This window comes from Staurois parvus, unplaced genomic scaffold (assembly GCF_062004578.1).
Source record: "Staurois parvus isolate SC_StPar_1 unplaced genomic scaffold, SC_StPar_1.0 ptg000048l, whole genome shotgun sequence".
Taxonomy (NCBI): domain Eukaryota; kingdom Metazoa; phylum Chordata; class Amphibia; order Anura; family Ranidae; genus Staurois; species Staurois parvus.
The window spans coordinates 4,491,242-4,514,424 of NW_028317844.1; the positions used below are offsets into that span (position 1 = coordinate 4,491,242).

The following is a 23,183-nucleotide window of genomic DNA, read 5'->3' on the forward strand; positions in this document are numbered from 1 at the left end:
ATTTCAGACTTTTATTTTTATTATTATTTTGTATGTCTTTTATCTAATGTAGACTGTGGTGGCAAGATATCTGTGCTTGAGTTCTCAATCCTTGGCCCTATTTTGCCTTTTGGATTTTTATGTAATTTGTATTATGGAGAACGTGACAAGGAGATGGTCAGGAAAAGAGCCACAAACAGTGGCAGTTAGGTCTCACCACTGGAGCCCCAAAGAAATAAAAGAGGACTGTAAGTGAGACAGCCCACCAATCTCCACATATAAAAGAAATGTAATTTTTGGGTGGATGGATCCTTTAAAATGAGATGCAAACCTGTTTTAGTTGTTTTGATATATATCAAAATTCAGCAGGTACCGGCCAAGATTTGATCTATGCATGGGCAGGCAGATTGTAGCCAAGTCAATCTATCGATCAACTTGGGTACAACCAGCCTGTCGGATGTTTTACATATGATTACTTCCAGCAGCTACAGCTACTAGCAGTAATCTCTGTGTACTGCTGACCGGGAAAATCCTTAAAGATCGCTCGTAAAATTACTTATAAAATTAGATTTACTTAGATTAAAATGTATGATCCTGCCAGAAACACACTTCCTGTCCTAGGGCGACAATGCTAATCTTTTGAACTGTATCCATAGAGGTACAACATTGTCACCCTAGTACAGGACTACACAACACCACCCCCACTCACTTCCATAGCATATCGGGGAAGCTGAGCTGAGCAGGACTGATGAGACTGCTTGAGGTAGAATCCAGAGCAGAATCCATGGGACACAGGTCAGCACTCGATTTCAAGCAGGATAAAAACATTTTTTTTTTTTTACACTTGTCAAAAGATATAACCAAACACTCTTTACTTCTGTACTTACTGCGACTCCACAAATCCAAAACCTTACAAAGCTAAATTTAACAGACCAAAAGATAAGAAAAGTTCATTGTTAGGGCTTACATATACAGTGGGGCAAAAAAGTATTTAGTCAGCCACCAATTGTGCAAGTTCTCCCACTTAAAAAGATGAGAGAGGCCTGTAAATGGCATCATAGGTAGACCTCAACTATGAGAGACAAAATGAGAAAAAAAATCCAGGCAATCACATTGGCTGATTTGGAAAGAATTTATTTGCAAATTATGGTGGAAAATAAGTATTTGGTCACCACCTACAAACAAGCAAGATTTCTGGCTCCCACAGACCTGTACCCTCTTCTTTAAGAGGCTCCTCTTGTCCTGCACTCATTACCTGTATCAATGGCACCTGTTTGAACTTGTTATCAGTATAAAAGACACCTGTCCACAACCTCAAACAGTCACACTCCAAACTCCACTATGGTGAAGACCAAAGAGCTGTCGAAGGACACCAGAAACAAAATTGTAGACCTGAACCAGGCTGCGAAGACTGAATCTGCAATAGGCAAGCAGCGGTGTGAACAAATCAACTGTGGGAGCAATAATTAGAAAATGGAAGACATACAAGACCACTGATAATCTCCCTCGATCTGGGGCTCCACGCAAGATCTCACCCCGTGGGGTCAAAATGATCACAAGAACGGTGAGCAAAAATCCCAGGACCACACGGGGGGACCTAGTGAATGACCTGCAGAAAGCTGGGACCAACGTAACAAAGGCTACCATCAGTAACACACTACGCCGCCAGGGACTCAGATCCTGAAGTGCCAGACGTGTCCCCCTGCTTAAGCCAGTACATGTCCGGGCCCGTCTGAAGTTTGCTAGAAAGCATTTGGATGATCCAGAAGAGGATTGGGAGAATGTCATATGGTCAGATGAAACCAAAATAGAACTGTTTGGTAGAAACACAACTCATCGTGTTTGGAGGTGAGAGAATGCTGAGTTGCATCCAAAGAACACCATACCTACTGTGAAGCATGGGGGGTGGCAACATCATGCTTTGGGGCTGTTTCTCCACAAAGGGACCAGGACGACTGATCCATGTACAGGACAGAATGAATGGGGCCATGTATCGTGAGATTTTGAGTGCAAACCTCCTTCCATCAGCAAGGGCATTGAAGATGAAACGTGGCTGGGTCTTCCAACATGACAATGATCCCAAACATACCGCCCGGGCAACAAAGGAGTGGCTTCGTAAGAAGCATTTCAAGGTCCTGGAGTCGCCTAGCCAGTCTCCAGATCTCAACCCCATAGAAAACCTTTGGAGGGAGTTGAAAGTCCGTGTTGCCCAGCGACAGCCCCAAAACATCACTGCTCTAGAGGAGATCTGCATGGAGGAATGGGCCAACATACCAGCAACAGTGTGTGCCAACCTTGTGAAGACTTACAGGAAACGTTTGACCTCTGTCATTTCCAACAAAGGATATATAACAAAGTCTTGAGAAGAACTTTTGATATTGACCAAATACTTATTTTCCACCATAATTTGCAAATAAATTCTTTCCAAATCAGCCAATGTGATTGTCTGGATTTTTTTTCTCATTTTGTCTCTCATAGTTGAGGTCTACCTATGATGCCAATTACAGGCCTCTCTCATCTTTTTAAGTAGGAGAACTTGCACAATTGGTGGCTGACTAAATACTTTTTTGCCCCACTGTAGCACACTTTAACCTTAAACCTTACCACACAGTTTAATCAAAAAGTATTTTACATAAATAATGCATTTCTTCATTTTAGTCTCTTTTCAAATAAAACACGACTGTCTTTCATGGGAAAACAAGAGCATGTGTGAATTTAAGTAACACCACAAATTACTCAACTGAAACCATATGCTTTTGTGAAATAATAACAGATCTCCAAGAAGCTTTTTTTCTTTGGCTGGCATAAGGTTTCTACATTTGTTCTTTCTGGATGTAACCTAAAATCACTGTGAATTTTTGATTCTTCTAAAAAGTTAACTGTGAATATTAAAAATGATCTCTGCAACTAAATGTTACATATAACTGCATAGAGTTCCAGCTGTAAAAACAAATGTGCCATGAGTCACCAACACACACAGTATATACTCAATTATACAAAGCACACACACCATGCTAATCTTTGTTTTCAAAAAAGTTAATTATTTCTTAGTGGGAGTCCAGGGAGATTTTATTATTATTATTATACAGTATTTATATAGCGCCAAAGGGTATGCTCAGCGCTGTACAGTAGCAAGGGGGACAAAACATGAGACAAGACAGTAACAATACACTACACGAAGGGTTCAAGGACCCTGCTCTTTCGAGCTTACAATCTTGGAGGGAAGGGAAGTTGGTACAGGAGGAGATGGCTGTGGGGGATGGAGTGGTGGGAGGAGTGGAGGAGGATAGTTGTTAGGTGAGGTCGGGTGTTAGGCGAGGTTGGGGTAGGCTTCCCTGAAGAGGAGGGTTTTCAGGGTGCGCCTGAAGGTGAGGAGGGTAGGTGAGAGTCTGATGGATTGGGGAAGGGAGTTCCATAGGATGGGGGAAGTCCTGGAGAAGTCCTGCAATCGGGCGTGGAAGGAGGAGACGAGGGAGCTAGAGAGTAGGAGGTCCTGTGAGGAGCGGAAGGCACGGGTAGGGTAGTATTTGGGTATCAGATCAGTTATGTAGTTCGGGGCGGCATTGTGAATGGCTTTGTAGGTCAGAGTTAGCAGTTTGAATTTGATGCGTTGGGCAATCGGGAGCCAATGAAGGGATTGGCAGAGGGGGGAGGCAGATGTGGAGCGGTTGGTGAGGTGGATGAGTCTAGCCGCTGAGTTTACGATTGACTGGAGTGGGGATAGCGTTCGTTTGGGTAGGCCAGTGAGAAGGGAATTACAATAGTCCAGGGTCCAGGCGTTTGATGATGAGGGAGTGTACGAGTTGTTTGGTGGTGTCTGGGGTGAGGAATGTGCGTATCTTGGAGATGTTGCGGAGGTGGAGCCTGCAAGATCTAGATAGCAGTTGGATGTGGGGTAGGAAGGAGAGGTGGGAGTTCAGGGTGAAACCCAGGACTTTGGCGTGTGGGGTGGGAGAGATGGTGGCATTGTTAGTGGTGATGGAGAGGATGGGGGGGGGGCACGGGGTGGGGGGAAGACCAGGAGCTCTGTTTTGGATAGGTTAAGTTTGAGGAAATGGAGCGACATCCAGTCTGATATGTCGTTTAGGAGGTGGGCGATGTGGGCAGAGAGTGAGGGGGTGAGGTGGGGGGTGGAGAGGTAAATTTGGGTGTGGTCGGCATAGAGGTGGTAATTGAAGCCGTGGGAGTGAATAAGTTTGCCAAGGGAGGAGGTATAGATGGAGAAGAGGAGGGGCCCGAGGACAGAGCCTTGGGGGACCCCGACAGGGAGGGGGAGGTGGCAGTGTTGTAGGTGACGCTGAAGGAGCGTTGGGAAAGGTAGGAGGAGAACCAGGAGAGAGCAGCGTCCTTGATGCCAAGGGAGTGCAGTTTGGCAAGGAGGAGAGGGTGGTCAACAGTGTCGAAGGCCGCGGAGAGGTCGAGGAGCAGGAGGATAGAATAGTGGCCATTGGTTTTGGCGGTTAGCAGGTCGTTGGCGATTTTAAGTAGGGCGGTTTCGGTGGAGTGCAGGGGACGGAAGCCAGACTGTAGGGGGTCAAGGAGGTTGTTATCAGTGAGGTGGGCGCTTAGGCGATTGTAGACCAGGCGCTCAAGGAGCTTGGAAGTGAAGGGCAACAAGGAGATGGGTCTAAGGTTGTTAAGGTTAGTGGGGTCAAGGGAGGGTTTTTTGAGTATGGGGGTGATGTGTGCGTGCTTTAGACGGGAGGGGAAGGTGCCGGTGGAGAGGAAGAGACTGAAGATGTGGGTGAGGGAGCGAATGATGGAGGGGAGGGGTGACTGGAGGAGCTGTGAGGGGATAGGGTCCAGGGGGCAGGTGGTGAGGCGGGCTTCAGTGAAGACCTTAGAGACCTCCTCGGGGTAGTTGGGCTGAAGGAGCAGAGTGTTGGGGAGGTGATGATATGCGGGGCATTAAGTATAGTGGTGGGTAGTGCGGCTATGAGGTCAGGGGAGGGGAGGGTTGAGGGGTTGAAGGAGGGCGGGAGGCTGGGTTAAGAGGTGGATTGTGAGTTGACAATGTCCTTACGGATTGCGTCAATCGTGTTTTGGAAGTGATTGGCAATCTCGTGGGCGGTGAGTGAGGTGCTGGGTGGGGGTGGGGGGGAGAGAGCAGGGATTTGAAAGTGGAGAAGAGCCGACGAGGATAGGTGGAGAGGGTGTTGATAAGGGTTATGAAATAGGCTTCCTTGGCGGCGTGGAGGGAGGTGGTGTAGGCGAGGTAGGCGGCTTTATAGAGGGAGAACGCGGGAGGGGATCTGGTTTTGCGCCATAAGCACTCCAGCATGCGACTGCGTCGTTTGAGGCATTTCGTGTGGTCGCTTTGCCAGGGTTGAAGCAGTCGGGGTCTAATGCTACGTGTGGTTAGGGGTGCCAGGAAGTCAAGGGCAGCTGACAGTGAGTCGCTGTATGCAGTAGTGGCCAGGTCAGGGCATGACAGACGGTCAGCTGCTGGGTGGAGATGGGTCGGGATCAGATTGCGGAGGTTGCGGGTTATGGTTAGACGCTTCGGGGGGGGGGGGGGAGTTGAGGGAGGGGGAGATGGAGAATGTGAGGAGGTGGTGGTCAGAGAAGGGGAAGGGGTGTTAGTGAAGTCGTGGGGGGTGCAGAGGTGGGAGAAAACGAGGTCCATGGTGTTTCCGTTGGAGTGGGTGGAGGACTGAGTGTGCTGTGTGAGCGTGAAGGAGGAGGTTAGAAGGAGGAGTTGGGAAGTAGCCGGGCTGTTGGCATTGATCGGGATATTGAAGTCGCCTAGGATGATGGTCGGTAGCTCGGAGGAGAGGAAGAAGGGAAACCAGGGGCAAAGTCGTCTAGGAAGGGGGATGCGGAGCCAGGAGGCCGATAGATTACCGCAATCCTTAGGGGGGTGGTAGAGAAGAGCCGGATGCAGTGGGCCTTGAAGGAGGAGAAGGACCGTCCGCTCGGTCTGGGTGAATGGGTCCAGACGAGGCCTCCATTGGAGAGGGCAGCAGGGGAGGTGGAGTCAATGGCTTGGATCCAGGTTTCGGAGGTTGCTAGGAGGTTGAGGGAGTGGGAGACAAAGAGGTCGTGGATGGCGGTGAGCTTGTTGCAAACCGAACGGGCGTTCAGGAGTGCAACCGAGAGGGGAGGGGTGGATGTGGGGAGGAGGGGGACAGATATGAGATTGAGGGGGTTGCGGTGGTTGGCGTGAGTAGGGGGGTGCCAGGAGGGGGAGTGGGGAGATGGGGGGCCAGGGTTCGGGGAGATGTCACCGGCGGTTAGGAGGAGGAGGGTGAGGAAGGTGGCATGGGAACGGGAGGTGCAGGAGCGCGTGGGACGGTTGGTGGAGATTTGAACAATTACAGTTACAAAATTAAAATAAAGATTCTTATCCTTAACCACTAGCCTACAGGGCACTTATACCCCCTTCCTGCCCAGGCCAATTTCCAGCTTTCAGCGCTGTTGCACTTTGAATGACAATTGCACGGTCATGCAACACTGTACCCATATTAAATTTTTATAATTTTTTTGTGACAGATAGAGCTTTATTTTGGTGGTATTTAATCACCTCTGGGTTTTTTATTTTTTCTTAAACAAACCAAAAACCACTGAAAATTTCATTTTCTTAGTTTTTGTTATAAAATTTTGTAAATAAGTGATTTTTCTCCTTCGCTAATGAGGCTGCAGTGATGGGCACTGATAGGCTACACTGATGGACACTGATAGGTAGCACTGATGAGGAGGCACCGGTAGGTGGCACTGATGGGCATTGACAGGCATCACTGATGGGCACTGAAAGGCAGCACTCATATATGGCACTGATAGGTGGCACGAATAGGTGGCACTGATAGGCGGCACTGACTGGCACTGTTAGGCAGCACTGATAGGAAGCACTGGCGGGCACTGCTAGGCGGCACTGATGCACACTGATAGGCGGCACTGACTGTCACTGATAGGTTGCACTGATTGGCAACACTGATAGGTGGCACTGCCTGGCATTGATAGGTGGCACTGATGGGTGACACTGAAAGGCAACTCAGATGGGCACTGATATGTGGCACTGATGGGCACTAGCAGGTGGCATGGATGAGCACTGAGAGCTGGCACTGATGGACACTGACAGGTGGAGCTTCTGGGGCTACACAGATCATCAGGGCACACTGATCATCAGTGCTCTGATGATCTGTGTACATGTCCCCTTCGAGGAATGCCGATTACCGGCTCTCCTCTCCTCGCGAGCTGTCAGCGTGACAGCTCATGGGGAGAGAAATGCCGCTAACCGGCATTTCCCTGTTTACATGTGATCAGTTGTGATTGGACACAGCTGAACACATGACTGAGTCGACATCTTCGGCTCTTTCTGTGGATCGGTGATCCTCTGTGTTCGAGGGACACAGCACACCACCAATCGCCACGCTGCGTGCTCCGGGAGCCGCGCATGCGCGGTTAGAATGGGAGGACGTCATATGACGTCCTCCCAGAACAAGAGAACCACCTTGCGTCCGTCATATTACTATATGGTGGGTGGGAGGTGGTTAAAAAGGGCAGATTACAGGATCCCCTCACTCTAGCAGATGTTATCAAAGAACTAGCCCATTATTTTGAGTTAAATGCCACTCTGGACTGTGACCCGCTACCCATAAACCCTTTATACAGGGTATCCTCATTAAGCATGGCTCCAGACTAAAACATGTGGAGGAAACCAAAATGAGTAACCTCTTACATGACACTGATCATCTGGAACTCCAACATAAGACTTAACAAGACACCTCCATGGCAACGGAACTTGTCTCGCTCCGCAATCGTCTCAATGACCTGTATTCCCACAAGACAAAAGCCGCCCTTACATGATGTTGCAAATTCTTCTATGCCAATGGAGACAAATGTGGACGGCTATTAGCCAATGTCCTGAGAGACCAATGCCTCTTCTCATATGTCCCCTTCATGGAAGCCAGCCATAGATGGTTTGAATCTTAGCTGGTTCAGCAGGGACTGGCCAAGATTCGAACCAACTATGTTCAGGCTGATTGTACTTAATTTGAACTGTTGAACAACTTGGGTACAACCAGCCTGTCGGATTTTTCATGCAATTATTGCCAGCAGCAATTACTGTGTTCTCCTAGCAGGGACGGTTCCCCCCCCCCACCGCGCTTCCCTGCCAAGAGAACACAATAGCTCTGTGGGAGGGAATCACCCATCAACACAGTCAGAGATTTTTGTTTCCAGAAACCTGTGGTTGCAGGAAAGAAAATCGCATAGCCAGCTTAAGGCACTAAAATTAATCACCCCAAGGACATCACTGATTAATTTTTTACTCCTTCCTGTACAACTCGCATTCCAAAAGACCCTCCCAGAACCTCCCACTTTCAGCTAAACTAGATTGAAGAGCATATCGCCGCCTCAAACATGCCCACTCTAGATCCTGCTATTCCAACCAGATGCTCCCTTTTTTCAAGGATGAAATCCAGGCTGCCATCAATTGATTGCAAGGCCCTTGGCCTAGATGGGCCCTACCCCCATATGTTTATCCCTGTTTGACCAAAGCTCTCAATTTGCCTACATGGGGCTCCCAGTTCTCCAGAGACTCCATGATGATCTACATAGCAGTGATCCCCAAAGGGAAAGAGCCTTTCCTATACATCAGCTATAGGCCTATCTCCCTCTTAAAAACTAGATGTAAAGCTCCTCACCAAAATCCTGGCCAACCACCTTCTACCACGTTACAAGTATAATTAATCTGGACCAAGTGGGGTTCTTACCCACTTGGGCTAGAAACAACGTAATCACAGTAAATACAAAATATATTCGGCACCTAGGAAACCACCACAATAAACAGATAAAATAAAAGTGATAATATTGTCAATAATGCAGTGCAATATTGTCAACCACCACAAAGACAAAAAGTGTAGAATTGTGCTCATAATAATATTTAAAGATATAATATAATCAAGATGTGTGGCACCCATATGTTTTTTTTACACTGAAGGGTATAATCATTCAGTAAGAGTTAACTTTTACCATCCTCCATACTCCTCTCCTATTTATCCTATTACTGGAACCTTTCCTTTCTAGAGTAAAAGAAAATCCAAACATCCAGAATATACATGTAGGAGATGGTAATACAAGTTTTCTACATATGCAGAAGATCTCATTTTCTCCATCACTTCCCAACATATGCCTCTTCCCAATCTCATGAGGGAACTAAAAATATATGGCGATCTTACCTTCTTCAAGATCAACTTTCAAAAATCAGTAGCCTTGTCCCTCTCTCAAACTCTCTCTCTGATCAGATTTAAAATTACACTGAGCTCCTAAAGCCTTGAAAGATCTTGGATCCCACATTCCAGCCAACCTGAAATTACCTTAGACTTGAACTTCCCCCTTCTCCTCCACAAGACTTTTCAGCTCCTGCAGAAATGAAACACTGGTTTTTTTTTTCCAGGATTGACAGCTGTAACATTCTCAAGATGACAATGCTCCCAAAATTTATATACCTACTTATGACTTTTCCCATCCATGTCCTGCTGCCTTCCTTAAATCAGTAAATTCCACCTTCTCAAAATTCTTGTGGGCCCCAGAATCAAAAACAGCATACTTTCCCTTCCCAGGGACTATGGTGGCCTGGCATTTCCAGATTTCCAAGAATATCATACTGCAGCACAGCTCACATCCCTCCCCATATCAGTTAATCAGCCCTATTGTTTCTTTCTCCGTATGGGCCTTTTAAATATAACCTTTCTTCTGCCCATTCTCCCCTATACCCAATTATAGGTAATCCTGCATTTCCATGCCCAGGCCCTCAGTAAACGCATAGACAGCAGTCTCTTCCAAGTCTCCCACTTCCTCTTTAACAATCACTGGCTCATCCCCGAGGCTCTCACAAGAGCTACTGGCCACTTCCATTTGGACACCTGGAGAGCCTCACAACTGCATCACTTCCTTCTCAAGCTACCCATCCCCACAGGCTTCCAGAGGCCTCTTTCCCACTCTGAATACTTTTGGAGGCCCCATCTCCCTATCTATAATATACAGTCAGGTCCATAAATATTGGGACATCGACACAATTCTAACATTTTTGGCTCTATACACCACCACAATGGATTTGAAATGAAATGAACAAGATGTGCTTTAACTGCAGACTGACAGCTTTAATTTGAGGGTATTTACATCCAAATCAGGTGAACGGTGTAGGAATTACAGCAGTTTGCAGATGTGCCTCCCACTTGTTAAGGGACCAAAAGTAATGGGACAGAAAAATAATCATAAATCAAACTTTCACTTTTTAATACTTCATTGCAAATCCTTTGCAGTCAATTACAGCCTGAAGTCTGGAACGCATAGACATCACCAGACTCTGGGTTTCATCCCTGGTGATGCTCTGCCAGGCCTCTACTGCAACGGTCTTCAGTTCCTGCTTGTTCTTGGGGCATTTTCCCTTCAGTTTTGTCTTCAGCAAGTGAAATGCATGCTCAATCGGATTCAGGTCAGGTGATTGACTTGACCGTTGCATAACATTCCACTTCTTTCCCTTAAAAAACTCTTTGGTTGCTTTTGCAGTATGCTTTGGGTCATTGTCCATCTGCACTGTGAAGCGGCGTCCAATGAGTTCTGAAGCATTTGGCTGAATATGAGCAGATAATATTGCCCGAAACACTTCAGAATTCATCCTGCTGCATTTGTCAGCAGTCACATTATCAATAAATACAAGAGAACCAGTTCCATTGGCAGCCATACATGCCCACGCCATGACACTACCACCACCATGCTTCACTGATGAGGTGGTATGCTTAGGATCATGAGCAGTTCCTTTCCTTCTCCATACTCTTCTCATCACTCTGGTACAAGTTGATCTTGGTCTCATCTGTCCATAGGAGGTTGTTCCAGAACTGTGAAGGCTTTTTTAGATGTCGTTTGGCAAACTTTAATCTGGCCTTCCTGTTTTTGAGGCTCACCAATGGTTTACATCTTGTGGTGAACCCTCTGGTGAAGTCTTCTCTTGAGTGTTGACTTTGACACACATACACCTACCTCCTGGAGATTGTTCTTGATCTGGCCAACTGTTGTGAAGGGTGTTTTCTTCACCAGGGAAAGAATTCTTTGGTCATCCACCACAGTTGTTTCCGTGGTCTTCCGGGTCTTTTGGTGTTGCTGAGCTCACCGGTGCGTTCCTTCTTTTTAAGAATGTTCCAAAAAGTTGTTTTGGCCACGCCTAATGTTTTTGCAATCTCTCTGATGGGTTTGTTTTGTTTTTTCAGCCTAATGATGGCTTGCTTCACTGATAGTGACAGCTCTGTGGATCTCATCTTGAGAGTTGACAGCAACAGATTCCAAATGCAAATAGCACACTTGAAATTACCTCTGGACCTTTTATCTGCTCATTGTAATTGGGATAATGAGGAAATAACACACACCTGGCCACGGAACAGCTGAGAAGCCAATTGTCCCATTACTTTTGGTCCCTTAACAAGTGGGAGGCACATATGCAAACTAAGAAAAAATTAATAATAGCGCCTATGGTCAAAATTATATAACTTACTAATAGTGTACCAGCTGCAAAAAATCACCATATATAAAGTGTACCAATAAATAAATAATTTGCGCTAGTAAATGTGTATAAAAAGAAATCATCAAATCATAAGTCCAGAAAAAAATATATATATGCCAATACCACAAAAAAAAAAAAAAAAAAAAAAAAAATTAAAAAAACTTTTAAGTGCAAAAAACTTTTGTGCAAAAAAAGTGTCTAAATATGAAAAATTTTCACCAAAAAACCTTGATAATATAATGGCAGATCATCCATAAATATATCTTCAGAAACGGAAACTCTGCAACACATCGATCCTCATCGATCGAAATAACAGGATGAAAAACTTTGTAGTTAATCGAAAATCCACTTCTCCAATAGATAAAGGACCACCTTCAAACGTATCCATGGGGGGAAATGCCAAGCACTCGAGAGAAACAGAAAGACTTCATGGTGCAATATTATAAAAACCAATTCCTTTATTAGGTACTCATTGCACTTACTCAAGAGGTGTCCCAGCCGACACCAGCATCAACAGCATAACAGCAATCACATAAACGAGCCTGGCTACTCAGCACATGCGCAGTAGCTGGCAGCCAAAAACGTAATGACGTCACATCAATCAAGCTCCGCCCTACGCGTTTCATCATCGACGTCCTACACCGTTCACCTGATTTGGATGTAAATACCCTCAAATTAAAGCTGACAGTCTGCAGTTAAAGCACATCTTGTTCGTTTCATTTCAAATCCATTGTGGTGGTGTATAGAGCCGAAAATGTTAGAATTGTGTCGATGTCCCAATATTTATGGACCTGACTGTATACTCTTACTTCTTGGCCTGATGATGACTACTGGTCCACATTTCTGGCTAAATGGGAAAGAGACTTCAACTTAACCTTTTCTTCACAGCAAAGACACAGAATCCTCCATCTTGCCCAAAAATTATCTATCTGCACACAAACTCAAGTCTCTAACTTGGACATACCATCTACAAAACTCCACAAACAGTTCCCCGATACTAGAGATTTGTGTTGGAGGTGTAAAGAAGTCAAAAGATCAGATTTACATATATTTTGGTCTTGTCTGGTCTTGGTCTTTGCAGCCCTTCTGGACAGAGGTCAAATCAATATCTCAGAAATCCAAAGGTTTTATCGTTCCCAATTGCCTGCCATTCTTTTGACTGCATCGTTCCTCAATCCTACTTAAGACATGTAAGAAATCGCCACCTCTTGAACGCAACTAAGGTCCTGAAAAGGAAAGACCCTATTACCCCTTCAAGCACACTTTGGCTGCGCAAAGTTGAGGACATAAACTGAATGGAGGACTTGAGTTTGTGTTCTCTCTTCTCATAATAAACATGAAACTTACAAGAAAATCTGGCTCTACTGGAACGCCTATATTTTCTGAGGAAGTAAAGACATATTTAGCTAGAGACCCTTTACCATCTCACTCAGCCTAGATAGCCTCCCCCCGAGGGAAAGTTTTCTGGTCCAATACCTCCCCCCCTTCCTTTTCACCCCCCCCTTCCCATTTCTCCCCTCCACCACCACATTCCTTATCCTGCAAAAAATGGGGTTTATACAGTGCTTGTTCACAACTATGGAACATCTTTTCCACTTGTCCTTAATGGGTCTCTATTCTCTTTTTTTACGATAAAAGGATGTCTACACTTTACATGTATGTACGTATTGTATTTTGGATACAACACATTTCTCAATATGTACATTCAGACAGTTTATTTGTTTCAACCTGAAATATATAAATAATTAAAAAAAAAAAGATATTTATCCTTTTGTTTAACCTTTGTGAACATAGCCTGCATTCAGACATAAAAGTGAATTCAACTATGTTCCTCGTATTATATATCACCTTCTTTATGGCACCACCCATTTTGACTGGCAGTTGAATTAGCAGTATATTGGTGTATAGTGGAGAAATGGCAAGGCTGGCCAGCAGCCATCCTTTCTAAAGAATGGATCTCTAACAGTGACAGAATAATTTTCATACAGGCACACGATTTCCTATCAGATAGATTAAAAAGATTATGAACAGACATTACTACATTCTTAGAAGTGATAATTGTGTAGTGAGGTAAAGAAACCACTAGACACAAACAAATGAAGCAAAAACTTGAAGGACCTAGTAATTAGGGCCAATTAGAGAGACAGATATAAAAAAAACTCCCTTTAGGATATCTGAAAGTAAGTTTTGTTTAGAGTGCCATAGGTGTAACATCCTTTGAGCCATCATCTGTGCTCTCACATTTTTTACCCACATTCTGGTTATAACTTTGCTATTCATTAATATTTCAACCGTGACGTTTTTTGCATTTATATTTTGAAATGCCATTGTTCTCTTGTCTATGTAGGTAGAACCTGCATGACCATTCAAATGTCATTTCCAGAAACACAGAAGAGACATCAGGGTCATCCTTGGGAACCACTAGCTGAAAAAACCCACGTTGTGAAAAACCAATAACAGTTCATTTTGAACAAGCTCAACATCAAAAACACAAGATGAGAGGTATGACGAGTGATCGCACCCCATCCTCAAGCCGTGGTGGTTACAAAAATTGTTTATTAATACAAGGAGAATCATACTGGATCTTTTCTTTGCAGACAGTGGCTCCCAAGAGTCTGTATACCATGGTGTGGAATTTGCCTTTTCTACCTGATCGCAAATATGTATTGGTGCTTTTTGTGAGCACCACATGGGTGTTTCTTCTTTTGGTAATCCAAATCCAAATTATTTTCTCCCCTCGGATTATTGCAGCCCAGGCATCCTTACTGGGATATATATCTGCATTAGTGTGCCAATAGCCTTATGTTAAAGTACCATGTAGTCAGAGGTGGATTTAGCCCTTAATGGTCCTGTAATCTGTTTTTCATGAAAATGGATCTTACTGCGTTTGTACACCTTGTAATGTCTCCATGAGATTCCAGACATCTCCTTTTCCCCCCCTACCTTCTGTTTGTTTGGAACAAGCAGTACACTTTAGTTGTGATCATGTGCACTACTCTATGCACAATACACATCCCATAGCAGCAAGCAAGAGGGTTCCTACATACAGTGTGGTCATGGAAAATGAACACAACCTACCTCTAATAAGAAGTCAGATCACAACTGGAAAACAAGGAATCTGGAGAACATGGAGGAGGCTGAGAGCAATAAGAGTCTTTTTTGAGTTAGGCCCCTTTCACACTGATGGTCCGATCGGGTCTGCCTGTCAGTTTTTCAGGCAGACCCAATCGGACCATCCACAGACTGGTGGGTGTCAGCGGACAAGTGTCCACTGACACCCGCCGGCATCCGATCCTATACGCCAAAAACAGAAGGATGGGGATCCATTCCCCATCCATCCGGCAGATCGGATTACAGTCGAGTGGAAACAGACATGTGGTCTGTTTCCATCCAACCACCCCATAGAAAAAAGCAGGCTGTGTCCACTCTGCAGCAGCACAGCAGACACAGACCTGTCATCTGCTTGCTCAGCGGGGATCAGCGAAGAGATTCCCCACTAAGCAAACCGCTCAGTGATGGATCTGCCCCGTCTGAAAGGGGCCTTAAGCATGCTGTACATAGAGGTTAATGTCACTATAATACAGGTACATGCTGATAGTGTAAATTAGGTTGAAAAGTCAGAATAAAATAGCCTTACAACTTCTTTACCATCAGGATAAATTATCCTAATATGAATGATACAGTATACCAACATAATATAATTCTAACGTTGAGTTCTATGTTCAATATGCTTGTATTAATGCTCCTTTGCAAATGTAATAGATGCCACTAGCTGTCACAAAACTGGCATAGCTAAAAAAGGTACAGCAGCCGAATGTCCATGGAAGTGTAAAAAACAAACGGAGATGCTGCCAAATGCAAATATACACCGATCATCTATAACATTATGACCACTGACAGGTAAAGTGTTAAACATTGATTATCTTGTTACAAAAAGACACCTAAAAGTGGGCGAGATATATTAGGCAGCAAGTGAATGTGTTCTCCAAGAAGTTGATGTGTTGAAAGCAGAAAAAAATGGACTTAGCAGTTTTGTTTATGGGGCTGCGTAGCCACAGACTGGTCATGGTGCCCATGCTGACACGTGTCTACAGCAAAAAGTGCCTACAATGGGCATGTGAGCATCTGAACTGGACCATGGAGCAATGGAAGAAGGTGGTCTGGTCTGATAAATCAAGAGTTCTTTTACATCATGTGGATGACCAGGTGAATGTGAGTCGCTTACCTGGGGAAGAGATTGCACCAGGATGCAGTATGTGAAGACAAGGCAGCAGAGGCAGTGTGATGCTTTGGGCAATGTTCTGCTTAGAAACCTTGGGTCCTGCCATTCATGTGGATGTTATTTTGACAAGTACCACCTAACTAAACATTGCTGCTGACCAAGTAACCCCCTTCATGAAAACAGTATTCCCTGATGGCAGCAGCCTCTTGCAGCAGGATAATGTGCCCTGCCTGCCACATTGCAAAAATGGTTGATGGAAGGTTTAAAGGAACACACGTTTGAGGTGTTGACTTGGCCTCCAAATTCTCCTGATCTCAATCCAATTGAGCATCTATGGGATGTGTTGGAAAAAAGTCAGATCCCTGGAGGCTCCACTTCGAAACTTACAGGACTTAGGTTCTGCTGCTGTTGGCTCTACTCAGTATTAGTTAGATGATCATAATGTTATGTCTGATCAGTGTATATTTGTATAGCAAATTTGAAAAAGATGTTGAACAAAATGGGTGAAGAGCAAAAAGGTAGTCAAATTTCTTAAAGGGGAAGTACAGCCCGCTGTTGGATGACATCACTCAGCTGGTCTAGGCTGGGGAAAGATTGCGACCATGTGGTTGGGATGCACCCAGGTGCCTAGACCAGCACCCGGCTCAGCATCTCAGCTAACCGCTGGGAGACTGAGCCAGCTGCACCCACCCCCTCCACAGCCCAGCGCTCCGAGTCACTGGGAGAATGAACCAGCTGCTTCCACCCCCTCCACAGCCCAGCTCTTTGAGCCACTGGGAGACTGAACCAGCTGCTCCTACTCCCTCCACAGCCCAGCGCTCCAAGCCACTAGGAGACTGAACCAGCTGCTCCCACCCCCTCCACAGCCCAGCGCTCCAAGACGCTGGGAGACTGAACCAGCTGCTCCCACCCCCTCCACAGCCCAGCGCTCCAAGCCGCTAGGAGACTGAACCAGCTGCTTCCACCCCCTCCACAGCCCAGCGCTCCAAGCCACTAGGAGACTGAACCAGCTGCTCCCACCCCCTCCACAGCCCAGCGCTCCAAGCAGCTGGGAGACTGAACCAGCTGCTCCCACCCCCTCCACAGCCCAGCGCTCCAAGCCGCTAGGAGACTGAACCAGCTGCTTCCACCCCCTCCACAGCCCAGCGCTCCAAGCCGCTAGGAGACTGAACCAGCTGCTTCCACCCCCTCCACAGCCCATCGCTCCAAGCCGCTAGGAGACTGAACCAGCTGCTTCCACCCCCTCCACAGCCCAGCGCTCCAAGCAGCTGGGATACTGAACCAGCTGCTCCCACCCCCTCCACAGCCCAGCGCTCCAAGCTGCTAGGAGACTGAACCAGCTGCTTCCACCCCCTCCACAGCCCAGCGCTCCAAGCTGCTAGGAGACTGAACCAGCAGCTTCCATCCCCTCCACAGCCCAGCGCTCCAAGCCACTAGGTGACTGAACCAGCTGCTCCCACCCCATCCACAGCCCAGCTCTCCAAGCCACTGGGAGACTGAACAAGCTGCACCCACCCCCTCCACAGCCCAGCGCTCCAAGCCGCTGGAAGACTGAACCAGCTGCTCCCACCCCCTCCACAGCCCAGCGCTCCAAGCCGCTAGGAGACTGAACCAGCTGCTTCCACCCCCTCCACAGCCCAGCGCTCCAAGCAGCTGGGAGACTGAACCAGCTGCTTCCACCCCCTCCACAGCCCAGTGCTCCAAGCCGCTGGGAGACTGAACCACCTGCTTCCACCTTCTCCACAGCCCAGCGCTCCAAGCCACTGGGAGACTGAACCAGCTGCTTCCACCCCCTCCACAGCCCAGTGCTCCAAGCCGCTGGGAGACTGAACCACCTGCTTCCACCTTCTCCACAGCCCAGCGCTCCAAGCCACTGGGAGACTGAACCAGCTGCTTCCACCCCCTCCACAGCCCAGCACTCCAAGCCACTGGGAGACTAAACTAGCTGCTCCCACCCCCTTCACAGCCCAGCACTCCAAGTCGCTGAGAGACTGAACCAACTGCTCCCACCCCCTCCACAGCCCAGCACAGCAGTGAACGCGGAGGGTGGGGGCAGAGCAGACAGCAGTTCTCACCCTTAGAGCCGGCAGGGAAGCAATGCAACATCGGATCGATGCTGCATCCACCTAGGTATGATTATATGAAAAAAAAAAAAAAACATTCTTCTCTTTTAAGAAATGTAACTGTTTTCGTTTCATAGTTTCACATTTTCCAGTGAACTTACAAAATTAGTTTGACACCAATATGTTTATCCGAATAAAGGAAAAAGGAATCATGCTCTTACACAGTTAACAGTTCTGAAATATAAATATTACTGAGCTCCGTTCATGCAAGTTCACCAGAAGGTGAGCCAATCGCAGATAGTGTAATATGTCCTCCAATATCTATATCCTGAATAGTAAAACAGACTGTGATTTTTCCTGACAGCAAAACCTTTTCTAGATAGTAACAGCTTACTCCTCTGGGAGGTTCAGCTGAGATAGCACCTAGGAGTCTCAGCAATTAACAGGCACGTCATGCCATCTTTCATAGAAAAAAATAGCACATGGAAATGTAGATAAATCCCCACACCATAAACCATAAATGTATTATTTATATATAATATATATTTAATTTTAAATGTAATGGCAAGTGACAAAACATATATTTCACATTAGGATGCCCTAATTATGGTTTACAGCTCATGAAAACCCCAAATCCACAATCTCAGAAAATTAGAATGTTACATGCAATCAATAAAACAAGGATTGTACATAGAACAATATCGGACCTCTGAAAAGTATAAGCATGAGGTTTTCATGAGCTGTAAGCCATAATCATCACACTTATGACAAATTACGGCTTGAACTATCTTGCTTTGCATGTAATGAGTCTATCTCATACATTAGTTTCACCTTTTAAGTTGCATTACTGAAATAAATGAACTTTTGCACGATATTCTAATTTTTCGAGTTTCACCTGTATCAGCAGATCAAAGGAATATATTTCATCTCTCATAAAAGCTAAAATATTAGTTGCAGAGAGATGAAAACACTGTATTTGCCGGCGTATAAGACGACTGGGCGTATAAGACGACCCCCTACTTTTCCTGCTAAAATGTAGTGTTTGGGCTATACTCGCCATATAAGACTACCCCTCTTCCAATGCACACCAGTGGGAGGAATAGTGCCCCATCATCGGTGTCAGTGGGAGGAATAGTGCCCCATCATTGGTGTCAGTGGGAGGAATAGTGCCCCATCATTGGTGTCAGTGGGAGGAATAGTGCCCCATCATCGGTGTCAGTGGGAGGAATAGTGCCCCATCATTGGTATTAGTGGCAGGAATAGTGCCCCATCATTGGCATTTGTGGCAGGAATAGTGCCCCATCATTAGTATCAGTGGGGGGAATAGGTGCCCCATCATTGGTATCAGTGGCAGGAATAGTGCCCCATCATTAGTATCAGTGGCAGGAATAGTGCCCCATCATTAGTATCAGTGGGGGGAATAGGTGCCCCATCATTGGTATCAGTGGCAGGAATAGTGCCCCATCATTGGTATCAGTGGCAGGAATAGTGCCCCATCATTGGTATCAGTGGCAGGAATAGTGCCCCATCATTAGTATCAGTGGGGGGAATAGTGCCCCATCATTGGTGTCAGTGGGAGGAATAGTGTCCCAACATTGGTGTCAGTGGAAGGAATGGTGTCCCATCACTGGTGTCAGTGGGGGGTGGAATAGTGCCCCATCATTGGTGTCAGTGGGGGGTGGAATAGTGCCCCATCATTGGTGTCAGTGGGGGGTGGAATAGTGCCCCATCATTGGTGTCAGTGGGGGGTGGAATAGTGCCCCATCATTGGTGTCAGTGGGGGGTGGAATAGTGCCCCATCATTGGTGTCAGTGGGGGGTGGAATAGTGCCCCATCATTGGTGTCAGTGGGGGGTGGAATAGTGCCCCATCATTGGTGTCAGTGGGGGGGGGGGGGGAGGAATAGTGCCCCATCATTGGTGTCAGTGGGAGGAATAGTGCTCCATCATTGGTATCAGTGACACCAATGATGGGGCACTATTCCTCCCACTGACACCAATTACACTTGCTGACCCTGTTCTAGTATGGTGCTGCTGCAGTCAGCATATGTGGTTGCAGCAGCACCTCTACACTGAACACTTACCTGCTGCTCCTGCACTCGATTTTCGCTGGGCCGCTCGGCTCCGCCCCCTCGCCGGTGATTGGCCGCCTGTGTGCCTTTCCTGAGCTACAGTTCTGGCGGCCAATCACCGGTGAGGAGGCGGAGCCGAGCAGCCGCGCGAACATCCAGTGGCCGAACTGAAGGAGCAGCCACGCTTCCTGGACCGGATCGTCGTGGGACCGGAGCCAGGTAAGAAACAGCCCCTGCCCACCCCTGTACTTAGTGTCCCTTCCGTTGGAAGGGGGGGGGCGGCGGCGGCACCGCGCCGCCCCGCTAAAAAGTGTCAGTATGCCGTATACCGGCGTATAAGACGACCCCCGACTTTTGAGAAGATTTTCAAGGGGTAAAAAGTCGTCTTATACACCGGAAAATACGGTACTTCCTTCTGATTGGACACACTGTAGGCTACATCTGCATGTAAAACTGTATTTGTAGCCTCCTCCATGTATATGTAGAATCCCAGAGAAACGCAGAAAATGGTTATATGACGCCTGATCGCAACAGCTGAACAGTGATTGGTACTGTCGCGATCGGTCTGATGCGCTGGTGTCGGAAATTCAATCCCTGACTTGGTGATTCAAACCGTTCCTGGTCCAATCGACTTTGGGCATTTCAGTACCCAGAATGTCCTGTGGGCTGGTACAGGAAAACCCCCCAGAGTTGATTGGCCAAGGGCTAATGTCCAGCCTACGTCCATATTCCCATAAATTGAGGACCTGAGATATGGACAGTGTGATTTGTACAGACCCAGTTCTATTGACTGGTGAATCACTGACTTTCTCTGACTTGCTCCAGTCGCAGGATAACTCTTGGCAAAAGTTTTATTTCTGTTTTTTTTCCCTTTTATTTTATAGTCAATAGCCAATTGTGTGTCTTCTTGTATTTTCCGTATTATTTGTAACTCTTTATACTTTGTACATATTTTATGCACTGCCCACTTTCGGGATATTAAATCATAAAATTAATAAGTGACTTCTGGGTACTTAAGCTCGGGCTCATATCTCCGGAGAGATTGTATTGTATTGCAGTGTCTTTATATGCTTGGTCAAGTTCATTGCCTATCTGTATGCAATTGCACTGCGTGTTGGCAGATTGCATGCGGATTGTAAAGTAGGATATCTGTGTGTGTGTGGTGGCCCAGCAGACCAGTCTGCGGATAAACTGTTGGGTGGTGGCAAGCTACCGTTTGTTGTGTGTCTGGTGCGGGGGTGTGTGGACAGTGGAAGAGTGATTAACACTGGAGTTCTAGCTTGTAGGATAGCTGGAGGAATCCTAGAAGGGTGTGCCAATTGCTATTCTGCTCCCCAACCCTTAGTGTGCACCAGATTGTATATAAGATTCGTATCTGCCTGTGTGTGTGGTCAGCCAGCTGGATTGGAGTGTCCCTTTAGTGGTGGCCAGAGGTAGTGCAGGCTGTCAAAGTATATCATGGCCGGTCATATGTTCAACGTAAGTCCCCCTCATTCCCTTTTTACCCCAAGTCACGGCCGGATGTGCATGCCTCGGTTAGCTAGTCGCTGTGGGCGTGTGCGTGCGAGTTGGATCCGTGACATAGTCAAAAAAACAAAACTGGTTCCTAACTTTTTTTTAGCTGGCTCCTACATTCAAAGCAAATTTGTCAAGCCCTGATAATGCTACTTACATTTTCTTTAAGATTACTTATGTCTTGAGAGTATTGTATACATTTTCAAAACACCTACCTAAATGCAGAAGGTGGTCTGCTGTCTGGTGCCCTTGATGACAGTGGTCCAAAGAGTTTTCTCTGGTCCTCTCTAGGTGTAAAAGGCCTTTGGGTTCTTAGTGTCCTCAAAGAATTTCTGGCTTCATTTATTATTTCAGCACTTGTCTTTTGTACAGAAGTAGGTGGCTTGTAAAAGGGGTCTGTTTTTCGATCGCGTGATGAATTCATTGTCTTCTTAACAGAATTGGCATTACCTGAAAGTTAAAGACAGGCCTGAATAAATCTCACCCAGAACTAGGAGCCAGCACTAGGCAACCTGTATATACCAACATAGGTAGCTGAAAGTATATAAAGTGGTATTAAACCCTAAAACAGACATTTTATATATTGCAACTTACACATTTAAAATCTGCATTTACCAAGCAGAACAGGCATTTTTGAATGTTTTGCATGCATTTATGAACATTTTTTGTATTTATGGCAATGTGGGCTTCAGCTTGTATAAGAGCAGTGCGATTGGCAAGTTTTGATAAAGCATTTGCAGAGCTTTCACCAAGCTTTGTTGACACTTTTAAAGTACCACTGAACTCCAGTTTGTAAAAAAATTGACCACAGACCCTAATGGGAGTGCTGACTGCCACTTTAAACAAGCTGCTAGCAGGCTTCAGAATGTCTTGTTGCTTGCTGAAAGCCTGCTAGCAGCTTGCTTAAAGTGGCAATCAGCACTCACATTAGGATTTATGTTCAGCGTTCACAAACTGGAGCTGAATGGTACTTTAACCACATGCCTACCAGACACTTTTACCCCCTTCGTGCACAGACCAATTTTTAGCTTTCAGCGCTGTCGCAATTTGAATGACAATTGTGCGGTGTCACGGTCCCCTCTCTCACTCCCTCCCTTCCTCATTACATGTCCCTGCGCCCGCACAAGCCCACATCAAAGTGGTGTGCCGGACGCCAGGGATCTGCCCCTGCAGTGCGGTTCACACCTCTCCTCGGCCGGACGCCAAGGAATCTGACACCCCGCTCTGCCTGCACGTCGATTTTCCACGTGCTGGCCACCTGGGTGTCTCAGCGCGCCCCCTCCCACGCTCTGCACTCGCCGGAGACAAAGGCCACGCTCCCTGTGCGCAGCCGGAGTGAGGGGGCGGGCCTCGTTGTCCTGGAAACCCGATACCGGGCTGGCCGTTTCCGGGGCAACCAGGAAGCGTCCGGCTCCGGTGATAAAAAGACCGGAGCAGGACCCGGCTTGCCTGTTGGTCCCCTGCTCTTGAGGGAAGCGCTGTGTGGGGTCTGAGCTGAGGCCAGACCCCACAGCCAGGACCCGCCTTCCCTGTTGGTCCCTTTCTCTGGATAGAAGCCCTGTGTGAGGTCTGTGCTGAGGCCAGACCCAAAGTCAAGACCCCGCTGAGTCCCAGTGAGCCTGCTGTTGTCCCTGGAAAGCTGAGTACCGTGAGGGTCCCTGTCTGCTGATCGCTGGTTGTCCCTGGAAAGCGGAGTACCGTGAGGGTCCCTGTCTGCTGATCGCTGGTTGTCCATAGAAAGCTGAGTACCGTGAGGGTCCCTGTCTGCTGATCGCTGGTTATCCTTGGAAAGCTGAGTACCGTGAGGGTCCCTGTCTGATGATTGCTAGTTGTC

At 46.7% G+C, this 23,183-nt stretch overlaps 1 protein-coding gene across 3 annotated transcripts in view; it reads right to left on the bottom strand.

The window, feature by feature from the left end:
- Positions 1-23,183, bottom strand: part of ARMC2 (armadillo repeat containing 2) — a 267,447-nt gene that overhangs the window by 161,147 nt on the left and 83,117 nt on the right. For all 3 annotated transcript variants that reach the window (XM_089664810.1, XM_089664796.1, XM_089664802.1), the window contains one exon: positions 21,565-21,799. In XM_089664810.1, the coding sequence (XP_089520936.1) occupies positions 21,565-21,773 (209 nt within the window). In that variant the 5' untranslated portion in view covers positions 21,774-21,799. The remainder of the gene's footprint in view (positions 1-21,564; positions 21,800-23,183) is intronic.